Below are 22,387 nucleotides of genomic sequence, written 5' to 3'. Positions count from 1 at the left end.
CTCGCCAATGTATTGCACAACTGTAACAGTGTCCCAACTTCTATACAATACCCTGACTGATGAAGACCAATGTTCAAAAAGCTACCTCTGACACCACTTTCGGGGAACTATTTGCCTGTCCCTCAAGGTTTCATCGTTATACCACACTCCCCAGGATGCTATCACGCTGGCAGAAGATTGCTGCGAAGTGGTCCTTATTGAGGACTGATCTGAGATATTTCGGAAGAGAATGTTAGCATGCGGTCTTAGCTAAGATTCCAATGGCAAGGAGAAAGACTGGTGTGAATATGGTCAGGTTGAAGGAGATATGAGCGGAGAGGATTGCTACTTGTAAATGTATTTCTATAAGGGATGACAAAGTTGTTTGAAGGTGGAGTTTGAATAATGCTGTTGAGAGAGTGGAATTCATGGATCAACAAAATGGTAGTTACAAGTCTGCTGAATTTTGGCAGAAGGAGAGGCAAGGTTAAGCAGAAAGTCGTTTACGAATGTGTTGGTATGGATATGCCTGGAGATGATTATGGAAAGCTTTCAAAGGCGGGACCAGCCCTTATGTTGAGGAAGGTAAAATTGGTTCTGCAGGTAGAAGTAGGTTATCTATGTCAAAGAGTGGATTGAAGGTCATAAGCTCTTTAAAAGCTGAGTTTTCAGTGACATGACAATAACAATTTTGGTGATATATAAAGAATATTGGTTAAAAATAATAATAGACTTGCATGAAATAGTTTTTTTTTTAAAGTACAGCATTAAGCATATGAATCCTCATGATCAACACCAGTGAAGACTCATTAGCTCACACTCTTCATATTTTTTACAGAGGAAGCAAACCAGTTACTGACACAAATATAGTAAACAGTTTACTAATCTCAAACGTAGCTGAAGCTTTTTCATTAGGGTAATTGGTTTATGTGTCTGCATTGGGTTTTGCAGCTGACATATAGCAGTAAGTCAGATTAACGATTTGCTCGGGAAAATAAAACCAGCCCCGACTACGTAGAATTTTATCCCATACCTGACCCAGTCATTGTGAATGTAGGTATTCCTTGATTTATCCATGTCTTGGTTGCAAATTTTCTCCTTAACACGACTGAATCTTTAGGGTGCCTCGATTTCCAAATCTATTTTCTCACTTTGGTGAATAACGTACAGCTCTATACCTTTTGGACTATGCTGTACCAAAAATTAGCACCATACATTTTACCGAGCCTTTACTATTTACCAAGTTTTCTGTGAAAGCACTCCTTTAATAAATTGTGGAGTACGATTGTAACATTCTGAAATATGCGACTGAAGATGTCCGGGACTGGCAACATGGAGCAAAAAAACACACTGCTGGAGGAACACAGCGGGTCAGGCTTACTCTGTGGAGGGAGAGGGATGGTCAATCACCTTCCCTCTACCTCCATAGATGCTGTCTGACCTTCTGAGTTCCTTTAGCATTGTTATTTTGCAACATACTGATGATATATTTGAGGATGAACAGAAGGCATATGTAGTAATACTGAGAAACTCATCCTGAATAAAATACTGACCGATCCAGTCTGGGTCTGGCATGGCCGATCCTAGACCCCAGTGTTTTGTCTGGATGTGTACCTGACCCCAAAACCAGCGCGTAGCCTTTGGATTTGGGTTGGATAATCGGGTTCCAGTTCAGTTTAGTAACCAACCATGTAGAGTGTAGACTATACTCAGCAAAAAACATCCCAACATTGATGGCATCTTTTAGTTTTCATATTTTGGGGGGTGGGGTTAAATCCCTAGTTCCACCTATTTGAACTAGAAGTTCACCATGGCGCAGCAGTAGAGTTGCTGTTTTACAGCAAAATGCAGCGCCGGAGACCTGGGTTCAATCCCGACTACAGGCACTGTCTCTACGGAGTTTGTACATTCTCCATGTGATCTGAGTGGGTTTTCTCCGAGATCTTCGGTTTCCACCCACATTCCAAAGACGTGCAGGTTTGTAGGTTAATTGGCTTGATAAATGTTAAAAAAAAATTGTCCCGTATAAAATTGTCCAACTTCCAGTATAGTCCCTGGTGGACTCTTCGGAAGGTACAAGTTCTCCTAGATTGAAAGTAGGACATTTGTGTATATGTTGCCTGGATTTGATTGTGGATGCTGTAATAAATGTACAGTGATGGTGAGGTGTTTAGTATTCTGCCTGCACCATATTTATTTTGTGAATGGTTTTTGATTGTTCATTCTATCATTTAATTTTCTAATTTCAAATAATTCTATTCATTGGGCCTGTCGATTCTTTTTTTTTTTTTTTTTTTTTCTTTACTAAATCAGTTCTCATTGTCACCTGATTTAAACCAGCCTGAGACCCTAACCATTACCAGACAGATCCTGCTAACTTATCACTTAACTCTTTTGAGAATGGAGGGTAGATTTACAAACAGGTGCACGGGAATGAATTAAATAATCAGTAATGGAAGCATTTCTTTATATAACCCATAGAATGAGTTTTATGCATGGAATTCCACTTACTGTAAACTGCCATTTTCAACTCGCACAGGGCTAAATTAATAGTAGTGGAGTCGATAGTAAATTCATAATACACAGAATTGCCTTATTGTCACATTTCAGCATTGCCACGTGCAGACTTGGCTTGCAGCTACACCAGCCTGACATGTCATGTCGTGATGATGCTGGTGTTCACATTTGCGTCAGCATTTTCACAAAACAATTTTCTCCAGATTTGTAGCCAGATAGAGCGACAGCAAATGACCTTCAACTTGTCAGTCATCTCAAGCCGTTTACAATCTCAGTGAATTGTGCTCTAAACCACATTGAGTGAATTTGCAAGGCAATTAGGGTTTTTGTACAGAATAGTGTTTGCTAATTTGCTTATAGTCAGCTGTGGGCACAGTTTTTGGGTTAATAGCAGTGTCGTAAGAGAATAAACCCAGCAGTTCATCGAGAGAGAGTTGTATTTCCGAGTGGTTGGTGACTGAGAGTTGGCTGCATCTGTTTTTCGCTGTGCACTGGCATCACATTAACTAACAACCTCTATTTTTGCTCTGTGCATTTCAGAGCCAAAGATCCATTCGACTGAAGAAGTTATTTTAAAGCCTTCAAACACAGAAATCAACCTGTATTGTAACTTGACTTTGACATCAAGTCCCTGCAACGGCAGTTACTGGATTAAAGACGGAGAAGAGATTACTGGGACTAGGAACGTTGCCGCAAACAGCACTGAATACAAGTGAGAACTATATCTTTAGGCTTTGTGTAACCAAGTATCAACTTTTGGAATTTTAAAAGGTGTGAGTAATCTCCTCTGGATGTCTGTAAAGTTATGGGACACTATCTCATTTGAATTAAGTCCATTGGAGTAAATTCAATGATTGGATGCATTAAGTAATTTGTAAATTGAATCTGCCCTATACTGTTTTCAAATTTAATTCAACTAATTTTGCCAATGGCAAATGATGCCATTGTGGTGATCTGAGGTGCAGTCAGACATTTGCTTTTGCACGATGACAAATGGTGATATAATCCACGTGATCATCTGTGCAAAAGCATTGTTGCTCGTAACCCGGAGAAACTTTCTTTCTTCCGTCTTTCCATCCGTGTTTGTCACATGTATACCGAGAACAAATAGGCCAGTGTTTATTAACCATCTTTTGATACTTTTGAGAAAAGGCTTGTGAACAGCCTTATTGAGCTGTCTTACAGCAGTAATCATGTCTCTAGTCAATAACTGCATTCAATGTCATAGGCTGGGGTTTTTTGGCGAGCGACAGAAAATTGTCGAAAAGTTGCCTTTACCTATTTTCCCTTTTTTTTAAAGTAAATATAATTAACGGAATGGAGCATTTCTCAAAAAGGGAAGAGGGAAACTAAATCCAATAAAGTTATTCTGTTTAAATACATTTTCATAATTAACCTTCATTTTTGTCCACCTTCATAATTAACCAAATACTTCAACATAAGCTATTGCTAATGTAGTTGAGTTATCTCTTTAAAAATTTAAATCTACTTATTGGGCTTTTTAAAAGGATCTTTTATTTGCCTAATAGTTCCTCACCCAGAAATATCACATACATTTGCCAGCATATCATCTGTATTAGTCCAAATATTCAATTGTTTATTTTAGTGACTCTATCTAGCACTGGCATCTTCATGCTGCAGATGTTAAGATGTTGGTTCTTATGAAGTCAGTAGGGGCTTTTTTTTCCATTCCCAAAGTGATATAAATAGAAATGAGATAAGAGTGCATTTTATGGGCACGGTCAAGCAACCTGGTGTATCGAGTCATATATCATTTAAAGGGCAAGTACATCTTTTCTTAAATAGGGAGAACAACATTGGAATTATGTCTCCTCCTTTTAGTTCTCCTTCTTTCATGTTTGCACTCCTTCCCCCTTTACTATGAAGACCAATTAGCATTTGCCTTGCCTTGTCTGCTGTAATTTTGTGCCTGTACATGGGAGTCCAGACTTGTCTGCACATCAGCATTTAATATTTAATTCCATTTTAAAATGTTCTATAACGCCTCCAAAATGATTAACCATTGCATTCTGCTTGCCCAAATTTTTGTTCATTTTCTTAATCTCTCATAACTTGTTTTTCTCTTCATTGCTTTATTTTCTATCTTGCTTTCTATTGTTGCAAACCTAGATGTGATACATTTGGACCCTTCATCCGAATCATTAATATAGATGAAGCCCCAGCTCTAGTTTGGCATGGGCAATCTAACAATGGGTTTATTCTTAAAGTTCTCTGTGACATTATTTTCAATCTCATGTAACCTTTCATTGGAACTCTTTTAGAAATCCATATGTACCATCAATTGGTTCTCTCTCATCTACTCTAAATTACATCTTCAATGAAGTGTAACAAACTTGTCAAACGCCATTTCTCTTCATAAAACTAGGGTTCTAGAACCATTGTAATTAATGAATAGTAATGATAATTTGCAAACCATTTGGTTTTATCCTCCCCAGAATGTAGTAAATGATGTTTGCTTTGGTGCTATGGAGCATGACAGGAGGAAGAGTGGTGATATGGGGCTTTCCTACTGTAGATGGTTTCATGCTAAAGATCACACCTTTCAGCCACAGTGGGTGTATTACAGTATCTGATCTTTTTGACCAGAAATTGTTAAGTTCAACATCAAATTCCTTTAAAGATTTATGGGTTAAGCTGAAGGTTGGTTTATTGAGCACATCCTGGGTGGTTGTGCAGACATTGATAGGTCCATTGGCCAATATTGGTTGCGTTATTATTAAAGAGCCTATGTTTAAACATAATCTACGTTCTGATGCGGTTAAAGATATTTAAAATCATTTGTGATTCCTTCTTAAAACATACACACGTGTTTTATATGAGATGTCCTGCCACTGATGAACACCCAGTATATTTGTAAAGGTGATTTAATTTAACACAATCAAAGAACTTAATTTATCTAATCATAATTTGCTCATTTTTTATCTTCTTTGTAATCCAGGATTCTCAAACCGAGAACAGATAATTCTGGAGAATATCAATGCGTCTTTACATTTGAAAGTTCTCCTCCAGTCAATGCCACAATTGACGTCAAAGGTAGGCTCTGTCTCCATTTAAGGTAGACGCAAAATGCTGAAGAAACCCAGCGGGACAGGCAGCATCTCTGGATAGAAGGAATGGGTGACTGAAGAAGGGTCTCGACCCAAAACGTCACCCATTCCCTCTATCCAGAGATGCTGCCCGTCCCGCTGAGTTACTCCAGCATTTTGTGCATTCTGTGCATTTTGGTGTAAACCAGCATCTGTAGTTCATTCCTACACAGTCTGTCTGTCTCCATTTTATGGGAATACAAGTAATTACTCATTGCACTCCCCCTCTCCCGCTGTGCTTAAGTCTCATCATCCAGCGACATCATCTGTGTGCCACTGGAAAATAAATCAGCACAAAAGCTTCTGTTGGCAACATGAAATGAGCGGTGTGTCATGGTGATCAGTACTAGGTAACTCAGTACCTCAACTCCTTCCTCTTTATATAAATGGAGAAATGTACAGAGAGACAATGACAGTCAGGGAGGCACGTCGTGAAACGGGCAAATGGAGACCTTACATGGCACTTAGATATATAGATGACATGATTTATGCAAAGGCTAAAATGGTGCTTTTTGCAGCAAGGATGGGGTGTGGTATCTGTGTTGCTGATGATTAAAGGACTTCCCATTATGTGGGCTGGAGCAGAGGGAGTATATTGATAATATGAAGCAAATTCAAGATCGTAGAATACTTCCGTACATTTTCATTCGTGAGTTAATCTTCCGTAGAACCATGCATTTCTCACTAGCTAGTATACATAAAGGGAAGAATGCAAGGATGTTCTGAACATCAATTGAAATCTAGTTATTGGTAGTTCTTGTAAAACAAACAGTAGCATCAATTAGACTATTTCCGTGTTGTAAATGTTTACCTCCTTTGGCATAGAGAGGCCATTCGCCCCATCCAGTTCATGTTGTCTCCCATCAGAGCAGTCTCATTTCCCTTTGCCCTGCAACTTATTCACTCCTACATGCCCATTCTCTCCCCTTTTATGTTATTAGTTGCCTACACTAAACATTAGTTTATAGTGGCCATTTGCCAGCATGTTTTGGGGAATAATTGAGAGCACCTGTCAAAAGCACATGGGGAGAACGTACAAACTCCACAGAGACAGCACGCGACTTCAGGAATGAATCAAAGTTCTAGATTTGTGAGCACCAATACGTGACATGCTGAGTACTCCATTCTGTATTTCTATGTAGATATAAGGGAAGTGCAAGATAATTCGTCTGGGAAGAAATATGTGACAAATTATATTAAAAGTTCCAGAAACACTTTTAGTCAATGCTGTCTTTGAAATCAACAAATTGAGACTTTAGACACAAGGAACTGCAGATGCTGGAATCTTGAGCACAAAGCAAAGTGCTGGAGGAACTCAGCGGGTCAGGTGACATTGTGGTGGAAATGGACTTGCAACTTTCTGGGTCAGGAAGGTCCCGACACAAAACATCGTCTGCCCATTCCCTCCACAGAAATGGATACTTGATACGCTTAATGAGATGAACATTGCAGTGTGAGGAAACAGCTTGTCCAGATTTTACCTTCACTTGTCCTTGAGGTTTAGTCTTGCAGCTTGGAATCGGAAGCCCTCTGCCAGATAGTAATTATTAATAACTAATGAGTTGAATCTGTTTTCTGTGTGGATGCTAGGGAGAGCCTTTTATATCTCATACCATTTTACTGCTGTTACTACTGAAAGCAATTCACTCGTGTCAAGCTGTGCGTGGGATTTTCATCTCTTGGAAAGGCAAAACAATAATTTTGATGTATTTAATGAAGAGCTGTAAGGGAATCGTCTTTAACTTAGAGATACAGCATGGAAACGGGCCCTTCGACCCACTGAGTGCACACATCCCGGGTCGAGACCCTTCTTCAGTCTTGACCTGAAACGTCAACTATTTTCTCCAGAGATGCTGCCAGACCCGCTGAGTTACTCCAGCATTTTGTGTCTAAACTAAAATAATGATGTCTTGAAGTAGCCGCAGTAGGTTATTTGTGGCACAGGCAATCCAGAGATGTGTTCATATCCCACCTCTGCTGTTATTAAAATAGAAATTAGTGAAAGTGGGACAGTTCTTTGAAGCACAAGCTGCCCTCATTTTACAAACTGGTTATGACATTGAAGCCTTTTAGAATAGAGAAAATGTTCATACAAGTGAATCGATTCCAAAACTATCTAGTTCATTCCTGTGAATGGACGATAAACACCAGCCATGTTAGTATTGCTCACATCCTATTTACAATGTTTAACAATGTGAATCTGTAATTATTTGCTTACACTATGTCAGTATAGATGACGGGTTTATTCATTTTAAACTGTAACAGAAGAAGGGTCGCGACCCAAAACATCACCTATTCCTTTTTGCCAGAGATGTTGTCCGACCCACTGAGTTACTCCAGCTTTTAGTGTCTATCTTCAATTTAAACCAGCATCTGCAATTCCTGTCTTAGTGTTGTTGAAATATGGATGAATTGGAATTTATTTGCTTTTTAAGTTAGATAATTCTGTTCTCATAATTAAGGCTTTAAAATAAGAAATTGGAGCAGGATTAGATCATTCACTCCTTTGAGCTTGCTCTGCCATTCATCAATGTCATACATGATCTTCATTTCAATTCCTGCACTGCCCTTGGATTGCTTTAGTCCCTAGAAACCCCTGGGAAGAGAAAGGAACTAATGTTGCACCAAAAAGGCCTGCTGCCTTTCTGTGCAACACTTCTTTCAGTAATAATGCTGCATTTTTCCCAGCCACTTAGAATAAAGGGCCCAAGTATCATTGCCGGCAGGAGGACCAAAATAAGAGATATGTAAAACATCCGTGTGGTATTTACCTCAAGGAATGGAGAAATTCATATAAACAACATTTAAATGTCATGGAAAATACTTTGGAAAAATGTTAGTTTAGATTAATTGAAAACAATTAAATAGTACAGTAGAACCAAAAAAAAGTATATACATGCATTGTATAACTCCTAAGTAGAATTCTACTTGTGGTTTGGAAAAGTATAAGACATCAGAACTGGGCTGCTTGATGCCTGGCTGTTGTCCCCAGCTGGCCATGTGTGTCACAGTCAGCATGGTCTGCTCTCTGCATTCAGGAACAGGCGAGCGTGGGCAGACAGGGACAGGTGGTAGCGAGGTGTGATACATCCACCACTTTGCTACGTATTATGACTGTTTAGTATACATGTTCCAATGAATTTTCCTTTCAGCGGGCAGGAGAACATGATTAGTAAACCGTTCATTAAACTTGCTAACTGTAGATCAAGGGTACAAAGAATTGCATTGTAGATAGATCTCTGGAATTGGCTTACTTGGTAACTGAAGAAATGCAGTTAGGAAACCGAAACATTTAAGATAGCGTTCGAGACTGTGAGGTTTCTGAATATAACATTTGATTTATTCAAACAAATAATCTCTAGACAAATGTGTTGGAAGGAAGCCAAACCAAGGCCATGGTATTAAAATTGTGTATTCTGTTCATCTTTTGCTCATTGAAGGGAGGAATTAGGTCTACCAGTAGTACGACTGAATTTACCAGTCGTACAATTTAATTCAGAATCATCATTAGAAAACATTGAATTATAATAAAAATTAAGTTCTTTTTCATTAACGGCTATACAGGTTTGGAAGAAATTGAAGATGCTCATATAGTAGAGTGCATTATTTTAGAGAACCACATCTGACCTGAGGGGTTGAACATTCAGATAAGATGAGACTACAACATATTGAAGGTGGTGATAATAGAGTTGAACTGGCAAGTTATTTTTGAGTTTTCAGAGCAGCTGAAATAAATGTTGAATCAACAATGAAGCAAGATGACGGACTGACGTCAGCAAAGTTTTAAATTGTGGGGGGGGGGGGGGGGGGGGGGGGGGAGGGGGAAATGGGTGCTAAGAATGTTGCCATCAGTTGGTAGTTTACATAAGCATTAATAAGCAGTGACTTTTGAACTGCTTGTTCTATTCCTTCAGTACTCTTCTAATACTTTATTATCTTCTGTCCTAGCACGACCGGAAATCACTGGCCACAAGAAAAGTGAGAATAAGAATGAGGGGCAAGATGCTCTTATATACTGCAAATCTATTGGATATCCCTATCCTACTTGGACCTGGCATAAGAAGGTGAATGATGAATTTGTGGTGAGTCTGGTTTGCTGAATCTCATGCTTGGAATGCTTGTCATTTTCTTTTAATTTGAATTCAAGTTCTTCACTTGAAATAATGTGGTTGACTAGTACATAATACAGATGCTCAAACAAAAAACTCAAGTTCTGTATCTGCTGTTATGCTTTGGGGCAAATAGGGGAGAGAGAAGTGAATTGTACAAAGGGTGAGGAACCAGTGTTGGATGTCTGACCACACAGGAAAGCTGCATTTTTATTGTTGCTTCAAATATACTTAATAAGGAGCAGCACGGTGGCGCAGCAGTAGAGTTGCTGACTCACAGTGGCAGAGACCCGGGTCTGATCCTGACAGCGGATACCGTCTGTATGGAGTTTGGACTTTATCCCCGTGACCTTGTCTTTCATGTACAGGCCTGTAGGTTAATTGGCTTTGGTAAAAGATAAAGTGTGTAGGATGCTAGTGTGTAGGGTAGTGTTAGTGTTAGTGTACGGGGATCGCTGGGCTGCGCGGACTACGTGATTCCACTCTATATCTCTAAACTAAGTAGCCTGGAATGAACGAGCATGTCAATGCATTATTGTTGTGTAATACTTTTGATAGCGAGCTCCAGAATAGATGACAAAGCAATTAAAGAATGTAACAGATATTGATCAAATGTTCATAGTTTGAGTAAATTGAAATTGAATTCCACAGCTGTCAGACTAGACAACAAGGACAAAAGGGCTGATATTCCTACTTGTACCCAGTCCACTGCATCAAAGGTGCATTAACACTTGTGTGAGCTAGGTTTCTGGATTCAGGCAGAGGCTTCCCGCTACACTTGGCAGTGACTGATGTCCAGAAAGAAAAGATTGAGCTCAGATTTGAGACAAATAATTGCTTTAGCATTCTGCTTATTTCCTAAGCACCTGGACAACACGTTGTTCCTCTACAACACGTTGTTTATCACTTTTGTTCTCTGGAATTAAAGAAATTGGTTATGTTAAAAAAAAATTCCATTTCAAAATTGTTTCTCCTGTTCTCTGATAGGAGTTGAATAACGACACTGGGCGGTACATGATCACCAATAAAGACAATTACACTGAACTGATTATTAAGAATCTACATATTGAGAATGATCCAGGCGACTACATGTGCAACGCCACCAATTTCCTTGGGGATAGCTATGCCAGTACACTACTGCGGGTCCGCAGCCACCTGGCACCCCTCTGGCCCTTCCTGGGAGTTGTGGCAGAAATCATCATTCTGGTGGTCATCATTGTTGTTTATGAGAAGCGAAAGAGACCGGATGAAGTCCCTGACGGTAAGTTTCTCTCTTTATATAAACCTTTCAGCCTACTCCTAGACTTAACCCATTTGATATTAGCCTGTTCAGATGGCTTATTAATACTCTATCAGTCTCTAGAATTAAATAGGTTACCTGAAAAGACACTGAAGCATTCATATCTTATGTAGAATTTTACCTGACCCTTTTTTTAAATGATATTCAATTGCTTTTCATTCATTTGTTTATGCTGAAGGTAAAGATTTTCCCTTTTGAACATTGAAAAATTTCATCAGTTTGAATTTGCTAATAATTTAGATTTTTCAAGCAAACCCATTCCATTAGTTCAGTAGTTTCTGCTTCATTATTTTAAGAAGGATTTCTGACGGTAGAACAGTGACGTCATGTTTTTCTGAGGAACATTTTACATATTTCCATTGTTTAATCCTTTTCCATTGCAGACAATAGTGGATTCTGAATGCAAACTATTCACTCTGGTATTGATCTTTGCTAACTCAGTAGTTAGCTGGAACTATGCTCAGTTCCAAGTATTTCACAAGGGCAGTTTACAAGAATATTTTGAGAATGTAGTCGCAGAGTGGTCGGTATTTTATGTTTTTTAAGGATTTATTTAAGATCTGTTTTCTCCTACAATGCTCATGTCTTTGTCTGTCTAATTCACCTGCATCCTGCCATTATTCACACCCCTTCCATGTGTAAATGCATGTCTGTGATTGTCACTGCAAATTGTAACTATACAGAAAGAAAGCAAACATTAAATGTTTTAATACAAAAAAAGTTACATTTAATGGAATGATTAAATTTGAGATTATCCAGTTGTTAGTGCTGTAAATTATAATCCAATTGATTCCAGTTGTATCCTTCAGTGTTTCACCATAGAACTTGCAGAGTATTAGTTGAGATTTTATTCATTCTAGATTCTAAATTTTATGTTGATATTAAATTTCCCAGTCTTGTTTTTTCCTCTCTCTTTCATATTGGATATACAATGACATCTTACCTTTTGGCAGAAGCCTGTATTAGCAATTCAACTCGGCAATGTCTGTGTTCAGTGAAATGTGCTCGGATACATATTTACAATGAGTAGAAGTCAGGCAGCATCTCTGGAGAAAAAGAACGTGATATTTCCGGTTGAGACCCTTTCTTCAGACTGAGAGTCAGGGGAGAGGGACCGATGACTCAAGAAAAGCGGAGTCCAAAATGTTCCATTGTTGGCTGTGGAAGAGGTGCTAATGAAGGGATACAAACAGTGAAACTAGCAGGATGACTTGGATAGGGGAGGGACAGAGAGAGGGGGAATGCAAGGGTTATGAAATTAGAGAAATCAATGTTCATAACGAAGATAGATATAAAATGCTGGAGTAACTCAGTGGGACAGACAGCATCTCTGGAGAGAAGGAATGGGTGACGTTTTGGGTCGAGGCGCTCTTAAAAATGCCTGGCACGAGGGTGAGTTTGAACCAAGGAAGTGCAATTTGTGTGAGGCCTTGTTTTGCTGTCCTTGTCATTTTGTGTGACTGAGGTATGATATCCTGCTGAATTAGAAGTTGCTCCCGTGGGAAACAAAGTGATATTGATTAAAGGAAGAGGCCGCAGTGTGCAAGTGGACAATAAAATTTATGTGGTAAAAGGAGAGCCGTTCAAAAGTATGGAAGGCAGTGATGTGGGAATGTATAACAAAAGGAAATGATACTGAATTGTGTATATAATTTGCGCCATGACTTTAAAGGCTATACAAATTAGTAGTTAGCAAAAGGGCTTCTGTTCTGTTTACCAAATTATTTTCTAAATTTACATCCGTTCATGTTTATTTTTTCTGCCTTGCCCTACAAAGAGCTTTGAGGCAGCTATTGATGGATTGATAACTTGTCTCAGAAATGTGATCAGTCTTCATACAGAGCAAAACTCTGCAGATGCTGTAAATTTGATTCAAAGCCAAAAAAAAAACACAGGAATTGTTCAGGTTTACATAATCTGTGAGGAGAGGAAATGGAGTCAATATTTTAAATTGACAGAATGATTGATTAAGTTGTAAAAGGTCATCATTGTGAAATGGCTTCACACAAATAAACCGTTCCATGAAAACTTTTAGAAATACCCAATAGCAATTGATAGCTCTATCATTGTTCCTGCTGCAGTAATAGCAGTACATCTATTGAAGATCATTCAAGATTTGTGATGGTTAGGTTAACGAGCAGGCCCAACAAATGTTTATATTAATCATTTTATCTATTCCACGTTCCGCATTGTGTCTGCTTTACTGAGAGGAATGGTTTCTCCAGTAATTGGTGCAAAAATCTCCATTTACCTTATTCGTTTATTTGAAGTCCATCAGAAAAGAACTCGGGATTAGTTTAGAGCTCTCTTAACTAGCAGTTGTTGGGGTCGACAGTTCCTGGTTAATTAAGAGCTGTATTATGCAATAAAAAATAACGGAAATATTATTGGGAGTGCCACAATAAGCATTCAGCAGCAGCATAGAAAGCTACACTTGGAAAACTTGCTTCAGGGCATTGCCAGATAAGTATGATATGGAAAACAAACCCAAGAGAATGCCAAGCTGCTTTGAGAGGTTTATGAAAGATGCAGAATGGAAACAGCCCCTTCAGCCCATTGAGTCCACACTGGCCATCGATCACCGATTCACTGAAGATACATTAGTTCTATGTTATCCCACTTTCTTATCCATTCCCGCATGTCTTCGGGGTGTGGAAGGAAGCTGGAGCACTTGGTGAGGGGGGGGGGGGGGGGGGGGGGGGGGGGGGGGGAGAGCCACACAGTCACAGAGATAACCTGTAAACTCCACACAGACAGGATTGAAGCTGGGTCTCTGGTGCTGTGCGGCAGCAGCTCTGCCAGCTGCACCACTGTGCAGGCGGAATGACCTTGCTAGATCATTCGGTAATCTGACTTCCTGGCCAGTCTGTTTGCCCCTTGGTTGCATTGTCCAATATGACTAATGCCAGGTACCAAAATAAGCACTTAAGTTTACTGTTCCCTGAAAAAGAAAATAGCACATTTGCACCTGATTCCGGCCATTGGGATAGACCCTGGATCAACTTGCGCAGAATGCCATGGTCATTATTGTGTCAGCATTAATTACTTCAAGTGTGCATTGTTTCAGACAATATTTGAAACCATAGGTTTAAGTGAATAATAACAATTTGCTACACTCTACTTTCGGAGATGTTTTGATTTATCAAAGATAATGGACCTTTTCACTATTCAGAATAAAAATGTATCTAATTATCTTAAAGTTTATCAAAATATTGCAGAGTGTTAGTGTTAGTAAATATCTCGCATTATTCGCAGTAGATTTGTGTTTATGGCTCCAGTTTGTTACAGAATTGATGTTAAAACTAAAATAGTAAGAGGAAAAGGCCAGATTGTTAGATTGTTCCGTAATCCTACTTCCTGGCCAACCTGTTTGTCCCTCAGTTCCATTGTCCAATATCAATATCCAGTATCAGCCACAACTTACATTTATAATAAAGTATAATGTAATGACTAGGCGATCACAATCTCAAGGAAAATTCCAAAGATTCATGATCTGCATGAAGAAAAGTCACTTTGACAGAGTAATGAATGGCTTGTCCTTGTATTTGGACCACTCCCAGGTTAAGTACTCCAAAAGAAGGAATGAGTTTATTATCCATCCTGTAAAGCTCCCTCAGAATCTTGAGATCAGCTCCATTCCTCAATATAGAATAGCAACATTTACTTGATCAAGCCCTGCAGAATAATAGGACATTCACTCACCAATGCAGTTGAACCAGCAGTCATTCTCCAAGGTTGGAGTGATGATATTTGAGGTCTTCAGCTAGAAGAACTTTTATGTCGCAATTAATTTGAGATGCAACCGGAGCATAGTACATATACTGGACATGAATAAACAAAGACCTTTGTTAAGTCTGTTGAAACAGTCTTTGCTTTCAATGTTCATGCATATTTGGGAGTTGGGAGAACAATACTTGGTGTTGAGCAGGATTTGTTTTTATTGATGGATGTTCATGGAGGAATTTGCAGTTCGTATGATAGTCTTGATAATTAAATTTGTTTATGAATCAAGTTTTATTTCTAAATGCTCTTGTAATACTCAAAATAACCTGAACCACACTAAAAGGTTGCCAAAATGGACTCCAGGTAAAGCGTTTGACAGGTGTGGCTACTTTAGCAGTGGAGTCACGGAAAGTAAGGCAAGGAATAAAACAATACTCATGATTTTTTGTTAAAACTCCCACCTTGAGAAAATACGAGATACAGCAATTTTCCAAATTTTGCAGTTCCTTCTTCCAGGGATACAGGCCATTTTCCCCGTGTCTGTTTCCTACAAGGTCAGATGGCCAAAGGGACACCTTCATCCTAGCGCTCTAGATTAGAACTATGGTTTGTATTAATATTTGTCGGTTATTGTGACTTCTTTTCTTTCCCTCTCAATTGCATCATACCCTAAAACTGGTGGTAAGTGAGAGAATTGCATGCTCGAGTTTGTTTCTCCTCAGCTTCAAGTCTGAAGTGCATCAGTTCATGATGTTAAAACTTTTTTCCAAGTCCTCATCTACGTTCGCAGCTTTTTTTCGTATCTTCCATTCCGTTTTTCTGCTGCCCATTTCTGGATTTGTAGTTCTGTTTTCTTTTGATTTTAAATCAGCGTTTGAGTTTTTTTGGGTTTAGTCTGCTCTGTTTCTGTCCTGGGGATGTCACAGGAGTTGGCCAGAACTAACGGCCTGCAAACATAGATTGCTTCTAGGTTTGAACTAGTTGTCTTCTAGAGCTATACGGCTTATGATGAGGATTTCAACCATACCATGGTCTGTATCAGGGGTATTGCTGTGTCTGCATGTGCCATGGCAGATAGCTATTGTAAAATCTGAATAGTTTCCGTGTACATACCACAGGGGGTGACATGGTGAAGAAACAAATCAGGAATCATTCTAGCCAGTGTAGTATTGAAATAATCATTCTCTTGGGGGGTTTTTTTCTGAACATGACCTTCCCACAACTTGCATTTCTTATTAGATCTTAGACCCCAATTTTAAGAACCAGCTACCAGTCGAAATCATCCTTGCTTAGTGCAACTACATTTTTACAGACGATGATTTGTGCAAGTCTGCATATGTATATTTTGGATTTAAGAATGAGGGCATCCATCCATCTCTGCCAAAATTGGATTTACTTAATTGGCATCAAACAAAAGCGGTAAGCTTCATTTATTCAAGGCTTTATACCAACAAAACTTGTCCATTGCTTCAAATGGACAAGTTTGAATGACTACCCTTTGGGTGTAATGCTTACTATACAAGGCCAAGCTTTTTTTTTGTCTATTACATTCACTATAGAAATGAAGTGTTCAAAATATCTTGAGAGTATATATCTTTGGGTCACAAAAGCAATCTTTTATCTGTAAGAAATGCAAACTGGGATTTGGTAGAGTTAGTGTTCAAACACTTTCAATTGTGCTTAGGATCTCTTTTTCCCGTTCAAGTACAGTTGCATTTCAAGGAGTTATGAGCAATGCCATAACTTAATTTGGACAGAGAGCTTAATTACTTTACCTTAAAGCACGCATACAAAAATAAATGCTCGATTGAAAGTTCCAAATAACGAGCTTCTGTGACAACTCCACCTGAATGTCTCAACTGGAAAGCAAGGTGATTCCCCACAGTCATTTTGAGAGTTGGTGCACTTGTACTTGAAGAATATTCCAGAAGTAGAATACGCTCCTTTTAAGGTCCGACCCGCATCTCTGCATTTTTAGGAGTTTAGGTTGGTTGCAGTTTTTATGTGAAACTTAAGCCTGAAATAGGAATAAACTAAATAAGCACGTTCTTTTGCTCCCTCGGGTCTTTTAATTTGTGAATTTTGCTTGGCTCCTGAGTTTAAAAGGAGTGTACTGTACATTCCCCACCCCAGCAACCACCATTGAAACAGCCAAGAATATCTGGAAAGAAACTATTCAGTTTTCACAGATGATACAAGGTGCTTTTTAATCTGCCATGCAAGTCCTCTGATGCAAACAATTGCTTGGTCTCTGTCCTATCAAAAGTCATATAGTTCATTTGATAATTTAGAATCTTCTTAAGCAAACGCTGGGGATAAACAGCAGGTGGTAGAGGGGAGTAAACCCAGCCTATATACTCTGTACTTATCTCAATTCCTGATGCGTCTCTTGATATGCATAAACTATGTATATATCTTCACTATTTTTGCGACACTCTGTCTGGTTGTCAACCTGGTCTAGTATTCTTTGACAATTGCGTCCTTGCCAGTGACTGAGACCTGTGGTCATTGGTGTGTTGCTGGTGTTTCTCCGCTGTGAGCTCTTGGTTTGTGGTTTGATTCATTTTTTGGTCTTCCCAGACACTTGTGTGTGCTGGCGGTGGCTTTCTCTCCGTGCCTCAAGGTACAGATGGAGTAATGGCACTTTCTGGAGCCCGGGAAATGTTGCCATTACTCCTGGTGCGTGCTGTCAGGTGGCTGTGTTGCGATAAATCTCCATACTTGCTTCATGTACACCAGACACCTTGTGGAATCCTGCTTAATCCACTGGGCACAATTCAGAACTTGTCCAAAGAACACCCATCTGTGATCCTTCTTCCTAACCACTCGAGATGCATTGTTTCTTGGATAGAAAAGATTTGGGCAGCTCAGACACGATTCTTTCAAATGACTTGCCTTTCACTTCAAGCCAAACTATTAAACATTATTTTTATAGTCATGTACATAAAACAATCCCAAATTCTTTTTCTTCCCCAAATATGAATAAATAATTGATTCATTAAAGAACGATAGACATTCTCTGCAGATTGCAAACGTGTAAGAGGTTCCAGAATCATTCCAGAATGCATATTTTGAAATCTATGGAATGTATTTTCTTAAAAAGTCCGTAAAACTATACATTATTCATTTTTTTATAGAAATATACATTGCCAGAATAATTCATAACCCTTCTAGGTTTAATGTCCTCTAATATTAGTACATCTTTTAAAAAAAATACAAATGATTTAGCCTTGTTAGTATTGTGTACACCATTGTCAAAATTGAAGTATACCTCAGACCAACATAGCAGAATTATTGTCAGAAAACATTTTAATTGTTACTTTCATCATCACTTTTATGAAAAATACATATGAATAGCCATATTCACTTCTGTACGATTTAAACAATATATTATATATCTGCTTGAATTCCATCCACACACGAACCAAAGAATTTGTTTTGTCCTGTGGACCACAAGTTGATTTGACATTTGACATTATTGCAACTCCTCTGCCTGTTGCTCTCATTCTACTTTCTCAGCCTCATTGTGCTTGCGTTCTTAATCTATCCTCAAACTTAGTAGCTGTGCTGTCTCCACCATCCCTGACCCTGCATTATCTCTCCCTTTTACTTTCACTGCTATATTCCTATCTCACCCATCACTCTACGACTACCATGTACACAATTCCTATTATCCCCATACCCCCAAACGCCACCTTAATCGAAACTTAAAAAATAAACTAGTTCTATTGAGCAGGATTCCACAATTAGATGTTGGGTTACGTCTTCTCATTGGTCTAAAACAGTGAACAACTGGAACTTAGGGACAAGATGAACATTAAACTTACGTGATCTGTCCATATAGTTGCAGTATTTCATGACGAGCCTCAAAGGTGTTAACTGACCATGTAATAATTTTTTGTTGCCATTTGAATGTAATGATTTAGAGACTAACTCCATGAGCAATTGTATTGTTGAAGTAGAACAGCGAAAGGCAGTTGGTGCTAACACGTCAACTCTTTTTGTTCACAAGTCTAATTTCTTCTCCTTTATCCTCTTTTCCTCCAATTTCTCTTTGTGAACTTCGTTAACTGCTGCAGACGACGAGCCAGTTTCTGGACCAATGTAAGTATACATGAATATATATTTAAAATGTAGTACAATAATAAGGTTGCCAGTTTAAAATATAGACTGCTCTGAGTTTTTTCGGCTCAAGTGAGTGAGATACTACGTAAATCTTCCTCCTCTCTACATCAGTCATAAGATCATGTGATAAGACCAGAATTCAAGTCTACTCTACCATTCAATCATGGCTGATCTATCTCTCCACCTAACCTCATTCTCCTGCCTTTTCCCCATAACCCTTGACACCCATACTAATCAAGAATCTATCTATCTCTGCCTTAAACATATCTATTGATGGCCTCCACAGCCTTCGGTGGCAAAGAATTCTACCTATTCACCACCCTTTGAAGAAATTTCTCCTCATCTCCTTCCTAGAGGTCCTTTAATTTTGATGCTGTGCCCTCTAGTCCTAGACTCTCCCACTAGTGGAAACATCCTCTGCACATCCACCATATCCAAGCCTTTCACTATTTGGTAAATTTCAATGAGGTTCCCCCTCAGTCTTTGGGCATTAGGACAGATGCAGCCACTCCTGGACTTGCGCAAGGGTTGCATTCTGCGAATCCTGCTTAAGTCAGATTTTCTGTAAGTTAGAATCGCATCCTCTGCACAAAATAACTTACTGACGGTATTTACTGTCCCAGTGGCAGACGACTGTGTCCGGGGCACTTTCTACAGTGTGGGGTCTTCTGGGTAGGCACCACGTACTGATCACAGAATTGTTTACATAAGTCACCTAAGTCGGGGAGCATCTATCTATATATGGATAGGAAGGATTTGGAGGGCTTTGGGCCAAACATAGGCAAATGGGACTAGCCCATAATGCCAACTTGGTTGCCCCACGTGGGCAAGTAGGCCAAATGGGCCTATTTCCATGATGTACAGTTCTGAATCTCTAACCACCAATCAGAGTGAGTTGTCAACTCAGTGTCAGTTTAGGAGTAACACAATTGCATAATGCTGAGTTAAGATTCCACAACCTCATTTGCTCAAATGGTAATTGTTCACAAGACCTGATCTGGATAGATCTTCCTCGTCACCAATCAACAACCTTCTGAAATTCTAACACTTGTTCTTTTTGTTGGATTTATGTAGGATATTGGCCTCGTCAGAAGTTGCTATAGGATATTCTCATGAAACTTTCACTCGTGATTTAACAGTGAATATCCCTCTTCCTGTTGCATTACCACTTTCTGCATGCCTTTCTGTAATGTCAGCTTTATAGTCTTGCAGTGTAGTACTCAATAGCTCCACCATTGAGTCTATTCTGCTACGTAATCTATGCATACCTATTTCTGTTTGTGCCCAATCGGGTAAATGCCATTTAGAAACAACATTTACCAGCAAACTCTGGGAATTAACAAATTGTAGGGATTTTAAATTTGCTGTTGACCGAGCAGAGTTCAACGCTAAAATGAGAAAAATAAATGGGTTTTTTTTGCTGCTCATTGAGGATCAAGCAGCAAAGTTACATTTCTAAAGAGGGTTACGTCCTTTATCCCTTACAGATACCCATAGATTGTTTTCTCTGGGTGAAGTACAGTTTACTTTGCAATAACTGACACCGTGGAGTGTCTGGAGAGGTTTGTGACCCAAAAGGAATCTAAGGCAGCAGATTTAATAGCAAAAGAAAATACATTAATACCACCTTAGTGGCTTAATTCACCTAAAAACATCAGTTACAGTTTTCATTGATCTCACTTAAACTCCATAAAATAACAGAGTTGAGACAGGAGGCAGGATAGGGTGTTAAGAAAAATGTCCTTGGTTTTGACATAGATTTGGCAATCCTAAGAATGGATTGATTTAGCAATAGAGGCCTGGTTGCAGGTTGCTTCTATCGTGTTGGGAAGGCACACTGAATATAATCACGATTGTGCACAGTCTAACCTGTTTGCACATGTAAGTTTGTCTTTCATTCCACAATGTTGGATCATTTTACATTCAAGCATTGTTGTATTTGTGTATGAATACCGTAAATTACCAATAACTTGCAACAATTTCGAACAGGAAAACTAATTCCACAAATAATCATAAAGATAAGAACTTGCGCCAGAGGAATACCAACTAAACCTTGGTCATCAAGTAAGTGGTTTGCTATATTTGGGATTAATATGTCAAAATGTGCACGTTAGCTTCTCCATTTTGGTAAGGATTTGTTCTTCATCCAAATATTTGGCAAGAACCAAGTCCTTTCTCTTCTGTGCTCATCAACTCTTTTAAATTGCTTCCAGATTTTAATTTGGAGGAGGTGCAACAGTTGTAGGGTCCACAACGTCTCGTCATTGAGACATGTGGGAGCATTTATACATTTCCATCTCTAACTAATTTGATGCTGACATAAAATGGTTCAAAACGTCTACAGAACTGGACAGTTAATACTGGCCTTTGCCATGCCAATTCTGATCACCCATTAATCTGGCATATTTTAATTACATCTCTGGAAGTTAAACTAAATGTGCCTCTACAACTAAGTTGCTGCACCTTGGCTTCCTCATCTCTCTGTAGCAAATTCCCAGCCATTATTTGTCCAGAAAACATCACTCAACCAAATTACCAGCATGTTTTACGATCAATCCTGACCATTGTGAAAGTCACTTTGCTTTCTTTTCTTCTAAGTTATGGCAATTTTAATTTGTTGCATATTCAAAAGACTAATTGACTCTTTTTGAACCTCTGCAGGATTTTGGAAGAAAATGTCATTATCGGATAGTGGGTTTCAGCCAAGAACACTCGCGTTATGTTGTCCAAATGGGGCAGGTTTTAACTTGTTTGTCTCAGCAGGAATAAGATGACGGTGTGAAGCATGTTTTGCCTTATTCAATTTCTCCTGAAGAATGAAGTATTAAGAAGATTGCTTTGCGAGTTTTAATGATAGGGTGTACTTTGGGTGCTTAATGTGCTATTTATGCTTGGTTTCCCCATCCCTAAACTCGCCCTCTCTTGCCCTGTGATTCTATTCCCCTGCACAAATCATGCATGCAGTGTTTATTATTCCTGGTATGCTCATTTGTAATGTTATTTAAGCAACTCCACAGTGTGATCTTTCATTCTCTCCTTATACAGCTGATAAATTAATGTCACTCAAATAGTGTTTGTTTGAATTTGTATATATTGCAGATTTTAGAGCTGGCTAAATTGAAACATATATATTAAAAAAATCTAAATAAATAAATATATATATATATATATCTACATTTGTCCCATTCCACTGATCTGGTAAAGGTTAATGCTGAACTATCTAGTTATTTCACTGCAATTACGCCTGTTTTTGATGTCACCTTTTGTGTATAAGTATGGCATGTTTGTGCCCTAGAGTTTAAAGGAATAACATGATTAGTTTCAATTTTTTTTAAAATTATTCAGAAATCTGCCCTCTTTAGACTCCTTGGATCAAATTTTCACGTTAGTTTTCCTTTTTAAAAAAAACCAAAATGTACAAATGCATGAGGTTCCAGATTTAACTTTTTTGGTTATAATTTCATCTAGTTCATTGTACATGTGGACCCACTGTGATTTAAAAAATAAAAAACAACAAAAATGAACAC

The 22,387-nt window shown here is 38.7% G+C and overlaps 1 protein-coding gene across 4 annotated transcripts in view; it reads left to right on the top strand.

Moving 5' to 3' along the window:
* nptnb (neuroplastin b) overlaps window positions 1-22,387 on the top strand; it is a 43,002-nt gene extending 20,615 nt beyond the window's left edge. For 2 of the 4 annotated variants that reach the window (XM_055662896.1, XM_055662899.1), the window contains 7 exons: window positions 3,037-3,208; window positions 5,456-5,550; window positions 9,552-9,685; window positions 10,700-10,973; window positions 18,815-18,839; window positions 20,850-20,924; window positions 21,522-22,387. In XM_055662896.1, coding sequence (XP_055518871.1) covers window positions 3,037-3,208; window positions 5,456-5,550; window positions 9,552-9,685; window positions 10,700-10,973; window positions 18,815-18,839; window positions 20,850-20,910 — 761 coding nt within the window. In that variant the 3' untranslated portion in view covers window positions 20,911-20,924; window positions 21,522-22,387. The remainder of the gene's footprint in view (window positions 1-3,036; window positions 3,209-5,455; window positions 5,551-9,551; window positions 9,686-10,699; window positions 10,974-18,814; window positions 18,840-20,849; window positions 20,925-21,521) is intronic. The other 2 variants (XM_055662898.1, XM_055662897.1) reach the window with 2 other exon arrangements.

The sequence above is a fragment of the Leucoraja erinacea genome, chromosome 36 (assembly GCF_028641065.1).
Source record: "Leucoraja erinacea ecotype New England chromosome 36, Leri_hhj_1, whole genome shotgun sequence".
Taxonomy (NCBI): domain Eukaryota; kingdom Metazoa; phylum Chordata; class Chondrichthyes; order Rajiformes; family Rajidae; genus Leucoraja; species Leucoraja erinaceus.
Note: the sequence above shows the minus strand (reverse complement) of the source record. Positions and strands in the feature narration are given on the sequence as shown.